General features: G+C 38.8%; 1 protein-coding gene across 1 annotated transcript in view; it reads left to right on the top strand.

The window, feature by feature from the left end:
* LDAH (lipid droplet associated hydrolase) overlaps positions 1 to 18,935 on the top strand; it is a 165,508-nt gene that overhangs the window by 70,902 nt on the left and 75,671 nt on the right. The window contains exon 6 of the mRNA XM_086460479.1: positions 4,580 to 4,714. Coding sequence (XP_086316605.1) covers positions 4,580 to 4,714 — 135 coding nt within the window. The remainder of the gene's footprint in view (positions 1 to 4,579; positions 4,715 to 18,935) is intronic.

Raw genomic sequence — 18,935 nt, 5'->3', positions numbered from 1 at the left:
TGGTTGGAAAAAGCATTAACAAAAAAGTGTTTGAAAGTGAAAGGCATGCAAATGCATGTTTATAAGTAACTTTCCTGGTTTTAACTGTGTGGATGATTAAAGAGTAGTAGTTCCAGCTCTTGAAAGCCTCTATCTGCAGTATATAGAAGTGGAGAATATTTACCTCCTAATATAGCTCAAAGTTACACCTCTGCACATTCAGTCATTCTCTACCATTTTGCTTTAGCTGTGGGTGGAACAGATGGGAAGAGGAAGAAGTAGATTCCCTTCTTCAAACGAAAAATGGAAGGACTTTGAGCTTAATGTAGAATAGCTGAATGAAATGTTGTGTATTAGAGTCCTTTGGTTATGGAAACTTCAAAGTACAACAAATAAAGTTGTTGCCCTGCTGTGTTCTAATTCACTGTGCAAATTGTCCATTTGACATACTCTTCCCATGAGATGCTTAGATATCTTTTGCAAATTAAGCTAATATGTGGTGCATTGTAGTTTTGTGTCTTTTTCTGTTATGGTCACCATTTACTGCTCTTGTTTAAAAGATTTCTGAAACAGCATAAACGCTGTTGGAAATTAAGCATAGTTGAGAGTAACTGCTTAAGATGTGCTTCTTGGTTCAGATGACTGCAACTTGAGATTTGCTGGCATGAATGAATGATTCCGCTGCCCTGAGGTGTCTGAGGATTGATGTGGTATTCAAACAACTGGAATAACCTTCAAATCGCGGAGGTTAACACTGCGTTTACTTATGGTTTCCATTTTTTGTCACTTAGTTGCTGAGTCAGAGGACATAGGCAGTTTTATTTTGATGTACTAGGAAATCCTTAAAACGAACAGATAAGCACTGCATTGCCTGGGCACCTTTGTGATGAACCTGGTAGTTCGTTATCTATAAAAATAGTTTGATCGAACAACAGTTCAAGTGCAGTAGATGAGCCCAAAATATTGTTGATCACAGACTACTATGCATATTAAGCGCCAGTTGTTTCCGTTAGCTGTTAACGTAACTCTCTTGTATATAAAAAAAAAAATAAAATCTTTTATCTTTTTATCTGTTCAGGCTTTTGTTTGCTCCCCTTAAAGTATTTTGACAGCAACTAAAGTAAAAGCATATAAAATGACTGACTTTGCAGAGATGCAGGTTTGAACTATATTAGGAGATAAACATTCTCCACTTATAAATATTGTAGATGCAAGCTTTTGAGAGCAAGAACTTTTAACCTGCATTTATTTAAGTCAGTGCAAATCTGGAATAACTCCACTGAAATTGAAGTTCAATAAAGAATAAATTTATAGCTGCTTTACATGTGGTGATTGCTCTATAGAAATCTTTGCTGTTAAAATCTTTGGTGATTTTCCTTTCCATTTGTGCCAGCGGTTCTCATTCATACCCCTTCAAGGCATTTTAAAGTGTCAGTAGCAGTTCTAACAGCTGATCCCTCAGAATGGCTTTTACCGTAGGCAGATGCTTATAGAGTGGGGAAAGGGGTTTCTTTTGCATTTATGGATTTTATTTTACCTGCCTAAAATACACGTTACATTTATCACAGGATAAAAATCCCCTTTCCCTCAAAAAGTATCAGAGTGCCTTGAGCTTTGTATAGTATTTGATGCAAAGCCTCACTGTTCACAAGCAGTTCTTGCTTCACTGCTCTTCACCTGACGACTGAACCCTGAGAATATTTACATGTTAGGGTGTCCTGGTTTCAGCTGGAATGAAGTTAATTTTCTTCCTAGTAGCTGGTATAGTGCTGTGTTTTGGATTTAGGATGGGAATAATGAGATAACACACTGGTGTTTTAGTGTAAACACTGCTTAACAACAACTAAGTCAAGGACTTTTCAGCTTCTCACACCGCCCTGCCAGCGAGTGGGCTGGGGGGCAGAAGAAGCTGGGAGGGGACACAGCTGGGGCAGCTGACCCCAACTGACCGAAGGGATATTCCATGCCGTATGATGTCATGGGCAGTATATAAACTGGGGGAAGTTGGCCAGAGGGTGCCGTGGCTTGGGGATTGGCTGGGCATGGGTCAGCAAGTGATGACCAGTTGTATTGTGTATCACTTGTTTTGTGTGTTCTATTGTATTATTGTTTCCCTTCCTTTTCTGTCCTATTAAACTGTCTTTATCACAACCCACAAGTTCGGGTGTTTTTTTCCCAATTCTCTCCTCCATCCCACTGGAAGGGGTGGGGTAAGTGAGTGAGCAGCTGTGTGGTGCTTAATTACCAGCTGGGGTTAAACCACGATGTAGGTTCACCTGACTGATGATGGGAAAGAGCCTGAAATGTCTGAGACGGCTGTTGCCTTTTCTCTCCTTTTCCTTCTTTTGCATTGTTAAAGGAGAGAAAAATGTAAAGAAAAAAAGCTGGGTTTGAGATTAATTTTGTGATTCCTTGACCTCAAAAAAAGGCTGGGTTTGGGACTAATTTTGTGATTCCTTGACCTCAAAATACCTAATTGCATTGTATTCCAGGACTAAGTGTAGTGCCAAAACGTCACGGTCATTTGTACTAAAAAAGACCCATTTTATTTTGGATTGCTACTGCTTTCATCTTCAACCTTGCTGAAAGGCAGATTGCCTCTGTGTGACATCAATCCAAGGAGCTTGACAGATGATGTCTACATTTGATTTTATTGTCTCTAGGGTACAGTTGTACGGATGTGTGACCCCTGTGAATTTTAAATTGTTTTTCTTGATCATGCGTTCTGGCGTTTAGATACACAACAACTTTTTTCTTTTAATTCTCCTTTAATGTCAAGCTTACAAAGAGATGCTTAGAAATATGTAATAACTGATACTGTGGGTTTGGGTTGGTTTTTCCAAATCTGTAAAAATCCAGTAAAAACAATGTTTGAAGATCACTAATTTTATTAAGGTTTAAAAAACCGTCAGAGACACTTTTTAGGTGTAAGTGCAGGATGAAGCATGTGTCATATGTTACTTAGAGTGGAAGGCTTCCTACTCTGCCTATGTATCGTCACTGGTGTGAGCTGTGGCATCAGCTCCTGTGCAGGTGTCTCTGCTGGAGGTGGCTTTGGGTGCCTGGTGCACTGCTGCTCTGTGTTGGGAGAGCAATGAACTTACCGGGTGTTACCTGAAGAGCAAGAGAGTTGAAGTAAAATAAGACAAAATGCAAATGCCCACTATAGAGAGGGAAGAGGTGGAATAAACCTAGTTTTTATCTCCACACACCATTTCCACAAGCACGAATTTGATTACAGGTCTGATTCTTCTTCTCTGTCACTATCAATACTTACACAGCTCAACCTGCGCTATTGTAGACTGATTAAAGGGGTTTACACAACTTTAGTGGGTTGTGTTTGTTTTCTTTTTCTCTCCTATCCTTTCAGTGATACATTTGTGTTATTTTGGAATGTCTTCATCTTAAAAGTGAATGCCTTTTTTTACACAATGTTGCTCTCGCTGCCCTTTGCTGTTCATGATATCCAAACTAAGAATTGCCTAGTATGGGAGTGAAAGACATGTAGCTGAGCAATCCTAACCATGATGGTGGGCTTTCCTGGTGTCTAAATGATAGTAAAAAATCAGTGGAACTACTCTGGAAAATTAGTAAATAAATAGAGATAAATTATATGGTTTATGTTGTGCGTGGAATTCTTATGCATGCTATGGGAATTAGGAAACAAAATCTGCTTCATTTTCATATGGATTTACTCTCTGACTTGTCACTACTGATACCTGAAAGAGAGAGGAAAAAAAAGGAGGACTAGAGGTTAAGAGTTTTGTTTGGAAATCCTGAAATCCCTACCAGATATATATTTTAATCTTTGGGACAGTATTTCAGTTTAAACTTCAGCAGTAGTACCTGACGGTTGACATTGTCACTGTTAAACGCTGGATTTAGAGCAAGGTGGTCTGTTCTCTCAGGGCAAGCCGGATTCGTTCCGACACCAGCCTCTCCTGAGAAATTCTCTCTAAAGCAGATGGGATGCAGGAGGGAGGACAGATTGTCTCGTGGCTCTGGAGCATTAGGGTTGAAAAGGAAAGAGCTTCTCAAGCAACGTGGAAGAGGACAGAGAGAATATGATGTTGCAAGCAGAAAAAATTAATTTAGTCCAATGAGTTTAAAATAAAATCATCCTCTCTTTTAGGGTCTGTACAGACTTTATTTTGTCAGGATACCATATACCTATTTTGAAGTGGTAACACTGAGATATTCTGGAGGGCAGATGTCTGGATCAAGTGATATATGCTGTAGTCTGCGATATTGTTATAAGATCTGGATGTTTCTTTGCGCAATTTTTATGTATCTGTAACTTGATGGGATAGATAAGCAAGCTGGTTGACATCTGATGGAAAAGGAGATTTTTCTCTTGTGTTGGGCTTCAATTTTAGTTTCCGCAATTTCAGAGTAGTTCTGTAAAATGCTTCTCATTGATCAGTGGAATTAAACCAGTTCAATAGCATAGCCCCTGAAATTGGGAAAATAAAAATTGAAATGTGCTGGAGAAAATAAATTAACAGATTACTGTATAATGCTGTTTAGTTTGCTTTGAAGCAGATTGCTTGCTGCTGGAAAGTTAATAATGACTGTGCTTGTGTGTTTTGTTTTTTGGCAGGTAACCCTGGACTGGCAGGTTATTACAGGACCTTTATACAGGCGTTGTATTGTGGACTGAATCAGCAATATCCCGTTTGGGTTGTGAGCCATGCCGGACACTGTAAACCTCCTAGTGGTATGGAGATGATAGAAGGTACAATACTGTGACTTGTACATACGAATATTTGTACACACACACACCCCCTCCGATTTCCCTAGCGGAACTCGTGCCTGTTAAAACATGTTAAAAACAGCATGACATGGTTTTTAAATGTGTCCATTATATTTCCACAGAACAGTTGTATGAGAAGAGAAGTTACTGAGGAAAACAAAACAGTATTTTTAGGTAAATAGAGTTGCCAGTCAAATAAGTGCTATGAAGAGAATATGAGAGTTTGCTAATGGCAATATTTAGAGACAGGTTATAGAAAGGAAGGTCCAAGAATATGCTTACATTGAGAAGGGTAGGTTAGAAAAGTACATTTTTTGATGAAATATCCAATTTGGAGATTGAGTACTTTAGGAGAGACTTAATTATCTCTGAATTTAAAAATAGTTGTACTTAATCAGTGAATTTCCAGGAAGCAAGGAAATCTTTCAGAGACTGGGGTATAGGGCATTTGCAGGGGAGAGGTTGCTTGTTTATCTGTTAAGTCATTTGACATGCAAATCTCCAGCAAGACATGGTAGCCGACTCGAAATGGATATTGTTAACGTAGAGCATTGTAAGATGGGGGAGCCAATAGCAAGTCCTGGCCTGAAAGCTGCTTAGTGTCAGAAGACCTCTGGACTTGGTCAGGCTGCAGTGATGTAGCAGTAAATCAGTATGATTCCTTAGGACTGAAGGGTTCAGCAATGTGCAGCAGCCTGAAGATTTTGAAGAAGAAACTGTTTTAGCTGTTTAACATAACTGCCCTCAGTAACCTTTGTGCCCAAGCTTTTAAGCCTTTTTAATGGTTTATTTAACCTCAAGTTTGAAACTGAAACATGAAACCTGTATTTCTTTGGTAAAATTCATGCCAGTCCTTGTGTTCAAGTGTCAAGCTACCACATGCTAGCACTTTCTCCCCATAGGTGAGAAATCCCTAGGTCTATAATTTCTGGTGCAGTATTAACCATGGGATACAGGTAGAAGTCTGGCAACTGAATGGAGCTGAGTTTTTATTGCAGAGAACCTTTGTAGGTCACATCACCTGCCCTGGGATCACGTCTGTAAGTGTGTAGTTAGTGAGAAGAGCCCTTGGTGATGAGACGTGTTTGGTGGCTTGAGATGGCTGAGCCAGTTGAAATTAAGAGATTTTTAGATGGAGCCAGCAGTGATGTTGTACAACTGTCCCGTGTCCGCTGTGACAGCCCCTGTGCTGCTAAGCATGTAAATCTGGGGGAAGGAGAGCATCCAGTAGGAAAAAGGAGCTGATATCCAAGATGAAACCGAACCTCTAGCTGACTTCACTGTGTCCTTTTGCACTGATAATGCTCCTGTGACAGGGGATTTTCAAGGATGTGGTAGCTTGTTAGGATGGACAGGTCAGAAGCGAAGTGCCAGAAGGACTGGTGCTGTGTCAAGTTTTATTCAATATATTGACCCATGACCTGCAGAATGAGAGTAAACAGTGAGATTTCTCAGTTCGTGGTTGGTACTTCGTAGCATTTAATTACTGAGAAGATACTAGATGTCAGGGAACTACAGAAACTTCTTATGAAATGTAATTAGTGGGCAAAAAGATAGTAGACAAGTGTCAAGGTAGATAAATGTGAGGTAATGCATCTGACAAAAAAGCTTTCCTTTAACTGTGCTTCAGCGATCCTGGACTTGGAATTAATTTCTAAAACTGAGGAAGGATACTGACATCGTCACTGTCAGTTCTTTAATATCATCTCTCATTGCACAGCAGCAGACAAAATTTAAATCAAGAAAACATTGGACGTTACCAGTGTTACAGACAAGGCAGGAGGCATTGTTTTATTACTGGATATAACAATAGTAGACCTGCATCTTGAATATTAGAGTGTAGTTCTGGTGGGCATCTCAAGGACAACATTTCAAGAGCGAAGCTGGTGAGGATATGGAGAAGGACAACTAAAACAACAGGGAGGAAGCAGCTTCCTTGTTATGAGAGATCAGATGGCTCTTGAGATTGGGGAGCAGAATGCTTCTCGGGCATGACTGAGAAGCATTATCAAAATCATGACATTAAATAAGGTAAATGTAGAATAAAATACACGAGATTCAGTAATGGAACTAATGGTCACTTAATGGTACTATGTGGTTTAAAACAGATAAAAGAAAGTATTTATGTGACAAGTAAAAAATTTAGAGAACTAGCAGCCAAAGCAGTATACTGTGGGCAAATTATATTAGACTTGAAGTGATAAAACAACTCAATGGATAGCTGGTCCATAAACAGCTGCTGAAAGAGCCAGGTTCTTAGTCGTGCAGGTGCACTGCCATCCACGAGTTGGACACTGACCTTCTCTATGCTTCTGTGCTCCTCCTGGTCCCAGTGCCACCTTGTGGCAGGGTTGTGAGCGCAAGAGATTCACCGCAAGGCGAAGGGATGCAGAAAGTGGCCAGGCTTGGTTTCTCTCACTGAATAGCATCTACTTTTGCCACTGCTGAGCTTGGGGGACTTGCTTGCTTGACCCATTGAGGTGTTTTGTGTGTTCTCAGTATTAGGTGCCAGGTTCTATACTTAGTGGTGCACTTACTGTAGCACCGTGGAGCTAAGAAAAGCATAGAAAGCCACAGATGGACAGTTTAAAAAATAATGAAAAGACATTTATGAGATTGTTTTCGTATTTATTTTATTAGGGGCACAAGAGCAGGAAGCTCACATACTGTCATTAGTGTCCATTTAGACAGTATTCCAGAATATTCCATGGGGAACTTTTTTCAAGCTAGTCATTTAAGGGAACCCTGAAAAGTCTAGTGACCTTTGGAAATAATGAAGTTACTACAGTGTTCATGGGTAATATGCTGTGTTTTGCAGTAGCTTTGAACGTAACAAAAATATTATGGTTCATTTTGTACAAACTCAAGGGAAGGCACAAATTTTATGACAAAGTAGGTTGCCTGCAGTGAGAGGAGAGATTTGGACTAATGTTCCCTCATCCTTATGACACAAAAGGAATAAAAAGCAACTTTTGGATATTAGAAGCTACTTCTCTATCTTTTACTTATTTATTTCCAAAAATGTAATTTTCATGAATTGACTGTAAAGGTGTGATCAAAACCACTAAACTAAAAATTGAGCAACTTTGCAATTTCCCAAGTGACCAACTGAAAGAAATAGGGAGTCATGGACTCATTGCTCATGTTCTGCTCCTGCATCCCACAGGAGTTCTTAACTGACATTTTGTGGCATTATAGAAAAAAACGGAACACCAAGGACCAACAGAAGCATATGCATAGGGACAGATAATTCTGTTCTCTGCAGTTCTTTGTTGCCTTCTAGGTTCTGGATTTCTCAGTCAAAGTTCCTGTAACAAGGACCACTGTATAGGATTGTGAAAACCATGCCAGTTAGTAATAAGCTGCATAAAACCAGAAGGGGATATTTTGGCAAAGAACTGGGCACGAAACTGTTACTGTAAAAATTCTGTTCGCTCCTTCATGCTTCTGATGGGCGTTTTGTAATACTTCATTTAAAATAGCCTCATGCAAATCCTCTGAGGAACTTCAGTATTTCTTGATAAGGAGGATGAGGGCATAAATTGATGAAGATAACATTGGAATCTCTGACACCACTGATTCTTGGGGTTTTTTTTCAGATTGGAATCTAGCAAATCAAATATGAAAAAAGGGAGAGAGGGCAAGCTACTGGAAGTGAAGAATTTATACTGATGCATTTAGAACAGGGGTTTACAAACTTTTTTGATCAGGCTTAACAAGGCCAAGTGCCAGGTCCTTCACTTGGGTCACAACAACCCCATGCAGCGCTACAGACGTGGGGATGAAAAGGTGCCCGGTGGAAAAGGACCTGGGGGTGCTGGTCGACAGCCGGCTGAACATGAGCCAGCAGTGTGCCCAGGTGGCCAAGAAGGCCAACAGCATCCTGGCCTGTATCAGCAATGGGGTGGCCAGCAGGAGTAGGGAGGTGATTGTGCCCCCGTACTCGGCACTGGTGAGGCTGCACCTCAAATGCTGTGTGCAGTTTTGGGCCTCTCACTGCAAGAAGGACATTGAGGTGCTGGAGCATGTCCAGAGAAGCGCAACGAAGCTGGTGAAGGGCCTGGAGAACAGCTCTGGTGAGGAGCGGCTGAGGGAACTGGGTTTGTTTCGCCTGGAGAAGAGGAGGCTGAGAGACCTTATTGCTCTTTACAGCTACCTAAAAGGAAGATGTAGTGAGGCCTGTGTTGGTCTCTTCTCCCAAGTAACTAATGACAAGACAAGAGGAAATGGCCTCAAGTTGTGCCAGGGGAGATTTAGATTGGATATTAGGAAAAAATTTCTTTACTGAAAGAGTGGTTAGACATTGGAACAGGCTGCCTAGGGAGGTGGTGGAGTCACCATCCCTGGAGGTGTTCAAAAGACGTATAGATGTGGTGCTTAGGGACATGGTGTAGTGTTGGGCTTGGTAGCGTTAGGATAACGGTTGGACTTGGTGATCTTAAAGGTGTTTTCCAACCAAAATCATTCTGTGATTCTATTCAGTAAAAAATTTCTATCAGTAAAAGATTTTTTGAGAGTGTGCCCCCAGTATATCTTTTTTAAAAATATAAATAGTGTACATGTGCTAATGCATTTCTAATATTTTCTTCCTGCACCCCACTCTGCATGCACCTCACTTTAGAGATCATTGATTTAGTGGTGGCAAGTATCTGAATAGTACGCTTAACATATAAATGATGCTGCCTATAAAGTAATAAAGAGTTTAAAATGAAGCAAACTGTGTTGGAATAATATGCCTTAGATCAGGTAGATTTTGAAAGTCTCAGAAAGACTAGAGCAAGTTTTCCAACAGCAGCCATCAATCACAGACTATTCATAATTTACTAGAGGCATGTGACAATAGCGATTTGAAAAATGAACAAAGCTACACCCTTCACTTTTACTTCTGTATGATGTCTTCTGTTCAGAGAGCTCTCACAAGCCATGCTCCAGAGACACGTTAATTGAACATTTCATTGCTGTAATTCTGCTCCTAGCAATTAATCCCCTGTGCAAAAAGATTTGAAACTTGTTTTTACTCAGTGAATGCAATGAAAAAGTTATGCCTCGATTTCAACTTCCTTCTCCTCCTCTTCAGCTTTAAAAAAAAAGCAGTTGTAAAAGTGTTGCTTTTTTCCTTTTCAGTGCCTGATACTGAGACTTTGACTCATAGCTTTCCTAGATGTTCGTGCCTCTTGAACAGATGCTACCTACAAACAGGTTCTTTTTTAATACCAAAACCCCTGCCTACTTACTCCAATTGTTTACCATGCCGAATATATTATGATTGTATTGTAAGGTGCAGGTAGTTGCACATCATTTGGTTAATTTCTACCTTAGTAAGACATGTTCATAAGAAAGTAAAAATTTATACAAATAGATCATAATTATGGTATGGCAAATCTTTCCTTAGAAGTAAAAACAACAGGCAGGTATACCCACAGTTGATTTATTTTTTTAAGTTCTGGAGCTTCTTTTAATGTGTCACTCCATTGAACAGTTTGCATTACACTACTTCTGAGACTTCTGATCTGATAAGATATTCTCCTATGTCTAATCAAATCACTTATTAGATGTTGTGAGGGTTTATTTAAAGTGCAAGTTACTGTTTCCTATGTGAGTGTGTTAGAGGTACACTATAGCTCAGTACCATCACAAAGCTGGTATCTGTACGTTAGTAATTTCCTAGTGATTACATGGGTGGTCTTTTGACTTAGTTTCAAGACTAAATGTTTTCATGGTATATAGCCATCACCGAATGTTTCATTTTGTAGGTAGTGAAATCAGAAGAAAATAAATTGTGTTGCATTGCTCTCTTTTAAATGTATAATTTCCCTTAAACAGGAACAGAAAACAGTTCAAGGAAAGAATGCAGAAGTACTTCAGTGCTTTATAAAGAAACTAAATCGTTAAACAGTGTTCTTAAATACTTTGTAAGCTTTTTGATTTTAAAAAAATATAAGGGTAAAACTGAAAAATAAAACTAAGATAAAAATATTCCATATTTATTCACACTCAAAGTATTCTTTCAAAATGCAGTGTAGCTGCTCAGCTTGTGGGGGTGGGCGTTGTAGTACATTATGGATTGTGGAGGCTGAAGATCTGTACTTTATATTGTGAAATCCACTTGAGTAGAAATGCCGGAGTGCTACAGAAGGGCTAAAGACCCGTGTTTAGGAATAGCTCCTCTGATGGCAGTGAACAGTAGACAGTTGGAAGCTTTTCAACAGCCTTTCAACTTCCTTTGATAGGAAACAAACTGCTGGTTAGAACTAACACATATCAATGAACAAATCCTGAAATTACTCATTGCTAATTTTATAAGCCTTGCTAATTCAGGTGCTGTGTTATGAATATCCTACTTTAAAATGAGGATTAACAGACTCAGTCTTGCCCAAAATGTCTTTAAAAGCTGTGGAAAATGGGAGATTGGATAGCACACACTTGACACAGCCCTCTGACACATCCCTCACCCCCCCGTTTTTAACACCCTGGTTGGGTTTTGCCAGTAAAGGCTATATAGACAGTAGGTGTACATACAGAGCCATGGCTCAAAATGGTCTAATTCTGTGGACATCTGCTGTGGTTTGATAACAAATGAGAAGTACAACATCTCAGACAGAAATCAGCATAGAAGGCAGCAGGTTTGGTTTTGTTTGTCCTTAGGGACCACCAAGATACTTTTCTTTGTAGCAAAGTAAGACTGAGAAGTAAAGAAGAGTGAAATCAGAATTAAATGACTTACTGATTTTAGGTAATATTGTATGTCTGCCAAGTGCTACAGAAATATGGAAGAGTGTGATTCATATCTTAATTGGTTAAAGAGACACAACTGATGCATTCAAATATCATATCTAATAAATGGCTGGTCGTCAGTCATGTCTTACTGATACAGTATTTGGTCATGTGATAAATTCTGTTAGAGATAAATCTCTAGAACTTTCTAAACTGCACAGATGAGTATTGAGCTATACACAATCTTAGTACAAATAGTTTTTATTGTTTTAGCAAGGCGTGTTTATCCTCTGGAACAGATTGTCTACTGAATTTTCAGTTGTTTTATTTCTGAATCAGTATTAAGTAGCTTCTGAATGACAGGGAGGTTTGAGTGACATTCTTAATAGCCAAGCTACAAGATAAAATTCTGGTTTGATCTTTTATGTCCCATGGACTGTAGAAGATAATAGTGTGTCCTTAAATCTGTTTAACTCTCCTTATTTCATTTTCCATGATAAAAAGAGGTAGGTAAGGATTGATTTATAGTCCATCAAAGGAGTGTTTCCATTACTTTCTCTTTATGCAGGGAGAATAAGGCCTTCAGACCATTTTGAAACTGAATTATATCCTTAAGAAGCGATATGGGAAAAAGCACAGAAGTGGTGGAGGGATAATAAATTATCTATGAAGACATTGATTATGTGATCCGAAAATGTTAATGTACCATCAGTGTGAAGTTTTGAAGTGAAGTTTTGTATTACAAAAAAATAAAATAATCTAACGTTACAGGAAAATTTGGAAGCCATGAACAGCTTGAATTTATTTGATATATTGCTTCTTAGCTGCTGTTACAATTCATCTGAATGCAGTTTGCTTTTCTAGCCCTCTGACTTGTAATGAAACTGCAGAATTGACTATCAGTGAGATGCTGCCTCTAGCTAAAGTGATATAAATCTTAAAAAAAAAAAAAAAAAAACCAAAAAAACACAAAAACTGAAATAATTTGGATAAAACTGAATTTATTCTTCAGCAGGTTAATCAACTCATTCATTGGTAGATAGTTGTCCACCAAATGACAGATGTAAGTGTGGGCAGGATTAGCACATATGAGGCATAAGTTTCTACCATCATGATATGCTGTGCTGGCAGGAAAAAAACTAAAATAGTAGCCTGAGCAAGACAAGGAGCATGTTGTTCTATAATAAGAGGGTTGTGAGTTATTTAGGACAGTGATTCCCAAACTGTGGTCTGTGGGCCACTGGTGATTCCCAGGACACTTGCTTGTGGTCCAAGAAGAGCTGGCTGATCAGATGCAGTTGGCTCTCTCACCGGTTTCCACTTGCTAAGAGGAATTAATGGTAGCTAAGAATACTTTTCCAATAATGCTTTTTTTGTGTAAGCATTTGCTGCGGACGTAGAGCTGTTTTGCCACCATGAATGTGTGGTAATGGTGAGGAGTGGGATTGTGGTCTGCGCTGCTGCGAACAGGAGAGGAGGAGATCATAAAAGCTAGGTGTTCCAAGAATTGGGCTTCTAAAAATAGGGACGCATCCTTAGCTAACAGCCTTTGTCCTTGTTGTTGTGTATAGCCCCAAAGGAGGGAACTTATGCAGGCACAGAGAGTCAGTATGCATTAGATAATTTTAGCTAGCTTGTGACTCTTGTTTATTTTAAGTAGTACGGATGTTTTTAATGGTTGATGATGCTGGAGAATACCTACACTGCTGAATCAAGTGAAACAGAGCTACTGACAGTCTGTTCGGTCAGTACAAAAATACCTCAGAATTAGTGTCTGTAGCGCTTAGGAGGTTTTCGACCAGTGGATCCTTATCTGGGCTTCAGCACAGTTTGGTTAGTAGTAGTGGCAGGTATCTGGCCACATTGAGGTACACAGTGATAACCATGTTTAAAAGGCTTTTACATCTTGTGTTATACGAGTAAAGGGACAAGAGCAATAGAAAAGTAGATGAGCTGGCATCTCACGTGAATACTTTAAGCTTATGCATACGCACATTTAATTCACATTACACACATTTAATTTGCATTTATTTCTATTTCAACAATATTTTCTGCTTCCTAGGCATATGAATTAAAATATCTGAGTATCATTGAAAGATGGATTATCTTTAGTATAAGTTCTTTCAAGGTTTAGTCAGGTATGCTTAACTATTATAACCTGGAGAACTCTGTAGTCATGTTTGCATCCCAGAACACATAGGGACACAAATAAAATTTTGCTACATTTTAATGCAGAATTATATGGCAAGATGTCTCCCAGTCCAATGGTATCACACTGTAGATACATTAAAAAGAACCAAGTTGTGAGCATGCCATCCAGGTAGAATTAAGTTAGTTTCATAAATAAGTTTTTCATAGCTAAGTGTCATTTTTTTAATGTATGGAAAGGAGAAGCTTCCTGTTTATGAAGCTGGCCTTGGCACTGATTAATCACATTGAGCTTTTCACATGGTATTCGTCAACAGCGAGGGATCCCACATCGGGGTGTGCACAGAGGAACTGGTTGTTTTCACAGGACAGGACAGGAACTGTCAGCTGAGTGCAGCGCAGCCCTGCTGCCCCTCCTGATGCAGCAGTTGCTGCTGCATAGAAACCTTATTCCTTCCTTGTCTTGGAAAAGGCAGCTTGAGGAAGGAAGTATGTGTGCATATGTAAAAGTTATTGTGAGGCATTTAAATGCTGAGGTTTTTGTCTTTGCCTGGTAAGATCTGCGTTTTACCATCTAGTTTTAGTGGTAGGTGTCTGTTTTAAGGAAACAAATGATCATTTCTTGTTGTGAACCCACTGGAATATTTTAAATCTAAATGTGTGAAAAGTAAGCAGCCCTAGGGATGCTGCGGAACTCCATTTACTTCTTTTCTTTGAGCCACATGCAGTTAATTATTCATAGAAGTTCCATAATTATGCAAATAGATCCTTTGAGTGAAATCTTGGCATTTGGTGTTGACTTTATCAGTTCTGCTTAATTTTAAGCATGTGTTTAAAAATCTTGTTCCATTCAAAATCAAAACTAAGAATATAAAATTTTGCCATATGTGAAGTATTTCTAAGTTGCTCAGTTGTTTTCTTTTCTGGCCAACCAAGATTGTAACAATTTTCTTATAGCATCAAGCCTTAACAGCCATGTATTTATTTGTAATGATTACTTAAACGGTATTAAGCTGAGTCTGGTACCACTTAATGCATAGCTCTATTTTCCATTGACTTTGGTGGAGTAGTGACCAAATTTTGTTGATGTTACTAAGAAGAGGACTTTGTCTTTACATTTCTTATGGCTATATGAAAAATAGGTTCTCTATATTCTCTATTTCTTTCAAGGTTTTCCACTGAGTCTGTCAACATAGTATCTGTAGGCATATTATTAAAAATGTCCATGAATAGCTTTCAAATCCCTTCTAGTACTTTATTCAACTAATTCCCCTGTTAAAAGAACCAGAATGTCTCATCTACAAGTAAGGGTAATGTAATTCTCTTTTTAAATATGTGTTTTAAAGTAACAACTTTTGAAACCTGATACAGTCTTCTGGATCCTTATCCAGAAAACAAGACATTAAAAAAAAAAATAAAAATTGACATCCATCCATTGGAGAGTGTAATGTCTTTACTGCATTCCAGGAAACTTTGGATGTAGGTTTTGAGATTGTTTATGGATCATTTTCCACCTTTCACCCCATGACATAGGTATGTTCTCCAGCTGATACCATCACTTCTAATTAGATGCAGATGGCTGTTGGGGGGGCGGGAAGTGTTCAAGAATGTGAACCTTATGAAAAGGTAACATTTATATCTTTTGGTGTCTTGACTTCAGAAGACATGTCACAGTTCACTGAGATGAGCAGTGCTGTGATGTTTCAGAGTACCTCGTTTAAATGTTTACCGTACTATTGCAGGGAAATTAAAAAAGGAAAATAATTCAATAAACAAAATAGAGATGAATCAGATTGTTTTCCCCAGGGAGAATGCTAAGGAATTGTTTAATCCAAGTCAGTTTGAAAGATATATTTGCATTCACTAACAGAATGAAAACGATCTGTCCCCATAGCAGAGAATAATCCCTTCTATCTGAAGGTGTAACAGGTCTGGATTTGTTTTGATAGTTGAGTCAAAAAGTCTATTCATTGCATAGGTTAGCTGTAGGAAGAAAGCTGATTATTTATTAATAAAAATTTTTACTTTATGATAGAGACCTTTGATTTAATTTTGATTCTTGCAAAACTTGCAACAAATGGTGCAGATCTTGATGGGATCTATCCAGTGTTTAGTGGCAATTTTACGTTTAATTCACAGTGATCTACAGTTGTAAGACTGAGGAACCATCACCAATGCACAACATAAACCCCAGATTCTAAAAATAATCAGGTTTGGCAGATGGAGTCTTTGTGTTTGCTTTGGTTTGAGGAGTTTCCCTTTCTTTAAGGAGCAGTGTAGGCATTTCAGGGAAATGCAGGAAACTGTAAGGGAGACTGTGCAGGAAGAAGTAACTGCAAATGGCATCATTCTTAGATAATCACTTCGCTAATGAATTAACCTCTAGTGTATCTACTTAAATCTCTCAGCACGATATGAGTGGGGGCCATGTGCTTCGAGAAGTGATAAAGCACAAAATGATACAGTACTGTGGACTCGGGTTGAACAATTGTAGTGTCAGTTTGTTCAGAAACGAACTGTGGTTTCAAACATGCAACCTGAATCTTTGCTGTCAGAGACTCTTCTGACTTCTGTACTGGTGTTTACATGATTTGGAGGAAGAAGAGACCAATTTCAGTATTTCTGAATGCACTTTGTTATATATTAAACTCTATACGATCATATGTGGATCTGTTTATGTGTAGAGTGCAGGTCAAATTCTGTTGCTGTCTTTTTGTGTAAATTATACTGTAAAGCCACAGGCAATTTCAAAGACTTTGTAATGAGCTATGGCTTCAATGTCTGCTAATGTAAATGAATGAGAAAATCAGCCTTTGGCTGCCTGTAACCCTAGGGCTCCTCATGGGTCCCAGGTGAATTGGTTTGCTTTCTATGCAGCACCTGTGCAAAACGAAGACCAAAAAAATCTCTTATTCGTCTATAATGACAGATCAATTTTGTAGTGGTGGTACTTTAGTCTATTTCAGCTATAAGATAAAATGTCAAGAAAAATAAAGCCGTCGCAGTGTATTTGGCATGTTGCTATACTTGCTATGCTAGGCAATTGAGCAAGGTGACTAAGAATGAAACCTTCAGCCTTTTCTTCAGGGAGGTTAAAAAGGAAACTGCTGTCTTGGTAAGAGAGAATAAATCTGCCAATTAATTTTTATTAATTAATAGTGTAAAAAATAGTGTAACAGAATACTGAGAAGATACAAATCAGAATTTAAAGTGGTCAATTTGACAAAAATGTTTTGTCCTCAAAAATATAAAATTTGCCCTATACAGCACATGCAGATTGTTATTTAAAGCATCAGCAATTGACAAAGAAACCTGCTGTACTTAAAGAAACTACAAGGTGAAATTCTATTTCCCTTCCTCAGTTTTGCCACTGATTTTAATAAAATCAAGCTTTTACATATGCTGTTTTGTCCAATTCTCTTTTGCCTTGTGCTGTGCGAAGTAATGAAAGACAGAGCACGGAGTGCTCAAAATCGTGGCCTTTTCCAATGATGGCAGAAAGCGTAACTCAGTGGAGAGTGTCAGACCAGAGAACTAGATTCTCCCAGCTGCTGGATTCGCTTCATGTCATGCCAGCCGGCAGCAGGCCCCCTGTTGCTCCGACATCCAGTGAGGATCAATGCCGGGAGTCGCTGAGCCACAGCTGGTTCCCCTCTCTGTCAGCTCGCGCTCCTCGCGCAAAGAGGAGCCCAAACAGACTTACAGGGCTCTTCGAGACAGGTAGCAATTAGAAACATTGATTGAGCACTGTGAGCAGCACTGCATTGCAAAATAATTTGCATGTGTTTCGTGCTACAGCCCGCAGCGCCAGTAGCACGGGGTCACGTTCTGTGCTGGGATAAACTGGTACAGCTCTGCAGTCGGCGGTGTGACACTGGTTTACAGCATCAGAGAAACTAAGATGATAATTTTGGAAACTTCTTGTAATCCATCAATTTTGATGAAAGATGAAATGAAATGAAATGTTGTGTTTGCCTAAGTGGGTCGTTTACTTCTTATTAAGATAAGAAGGGTGCTAGAGAGTATTGTTAAATAATTTGGATCTGTTTACTGCAGGTAGTTACTCTAGATATTAAATTTAACATTTTTGTGGACAAATGAAGATAGAAACCTACACTCTCCTCCATACTTCTGTTAAAATAGTATCATCCAAGATGACTATACACAGGAGTAAAGGAAAAGGACTAAGTTATACTGAATGCCATCCTAATGCCACTATAATAGCTCGTGAAGTAGTAAATGCATTCGTGTTATTTTAGTGTTGCTCTCAAGACAGGTGTTATTGTAGTATTATTCTGAAAAGTCATACTTATTTGAACATTTCAGTCTATATCACAGTTCTAAATAAAATTTTGGGATGGGTTTTCAAGATAAATCAGGACTGGCCTAACAAATTAAAAGTTTTAGCTTGGATTCAGTAGAAGCATCGAGCACTTCAGAAAATGTCACCCATTGATCTGTCTGGTTGCTGTGAAGTACGAAGTCTGTATTGTTACTTGTGCTGCTGTATAACTGCCCCTCTAGATATACTCTCAGCCGCTTGCTTTTTTTCCCTTTTCCCCCTCTTAACATTGCGATGTGATCCTTGTCATTTTTTCCTACTTTTAAAATAATTATTTTTATTCCCTGTCTGTGGAATAACATGGATTGTCTTCCTTGGCCAGCTGTCTGTCTTTGCTCCGAACTTCGGCTCTCCCTTGTTTGCTCTCAGTCCCTTTCTCTTTTTGTATCTGTTTAAACTTCGCAAACTTTTGAAGTGCTGTTTTCAATAGGTGTGTCTGTTAGACGTGCCTGCTGTGGCACAGCACCTCATTTATCATACATCAGCTGAATCGGTTCCTGTGAAGTGAGAATTCATCCATTTTTGTTCCTTCAACACTCATTCAACACAATTGCTGCTGTCCTTTCTTTACCTCCTATGCTATATCTACCCAGTCTTGGTGATCTATAGAACATAATTTTTTTTTTTTTCTCCTATTGTTAAACTGTGCAAATGCAAACTGTTGTTGAAGTATGCTATTTTCTGAAGTTGGTTTTAGTTGCTTCATTCAGTAAGAAAGTTCTGTCTCTCAGATTCAAGACTGAATTTTCCCGCTGTTAAGTTGGAAGATGTTACATCTGGCCAAACATGAAAAGATCTTGATAATGATACACTTTCTAGTAAAGGATTGCCTGAAGGAACAATGTTCTTTCTGTGCATTATTCCTGGAGAGACTCGTACGTCACGTGCCTCAGGCTGATGGTGCAAGATAATTCAAATACCAGTGAAGCGCATTTGCCCTTACAAAACTGGGTGATACCGATTTCACATATGACCTGAAGTAGTGTTCCTAAGGGAAAC

Source organism: Leptosomus discolor, chromosome 2 (assembly GCF_034619465.1).
Source record: "Leptosomus discolor isolate bLepDis1 chromosome 2, bLepDis1.hap2, whole genome shotgun sequence".
Lineage (NCBI taxonomy): Eukaryota > Metazoa > Chordata > Aves > Leptosomiformes > Leptosomidae > Leptosomus > Leptosomus discolor.
This window is presented reverse-complemented; position numbering and strand designations above follow the sequence as displayed.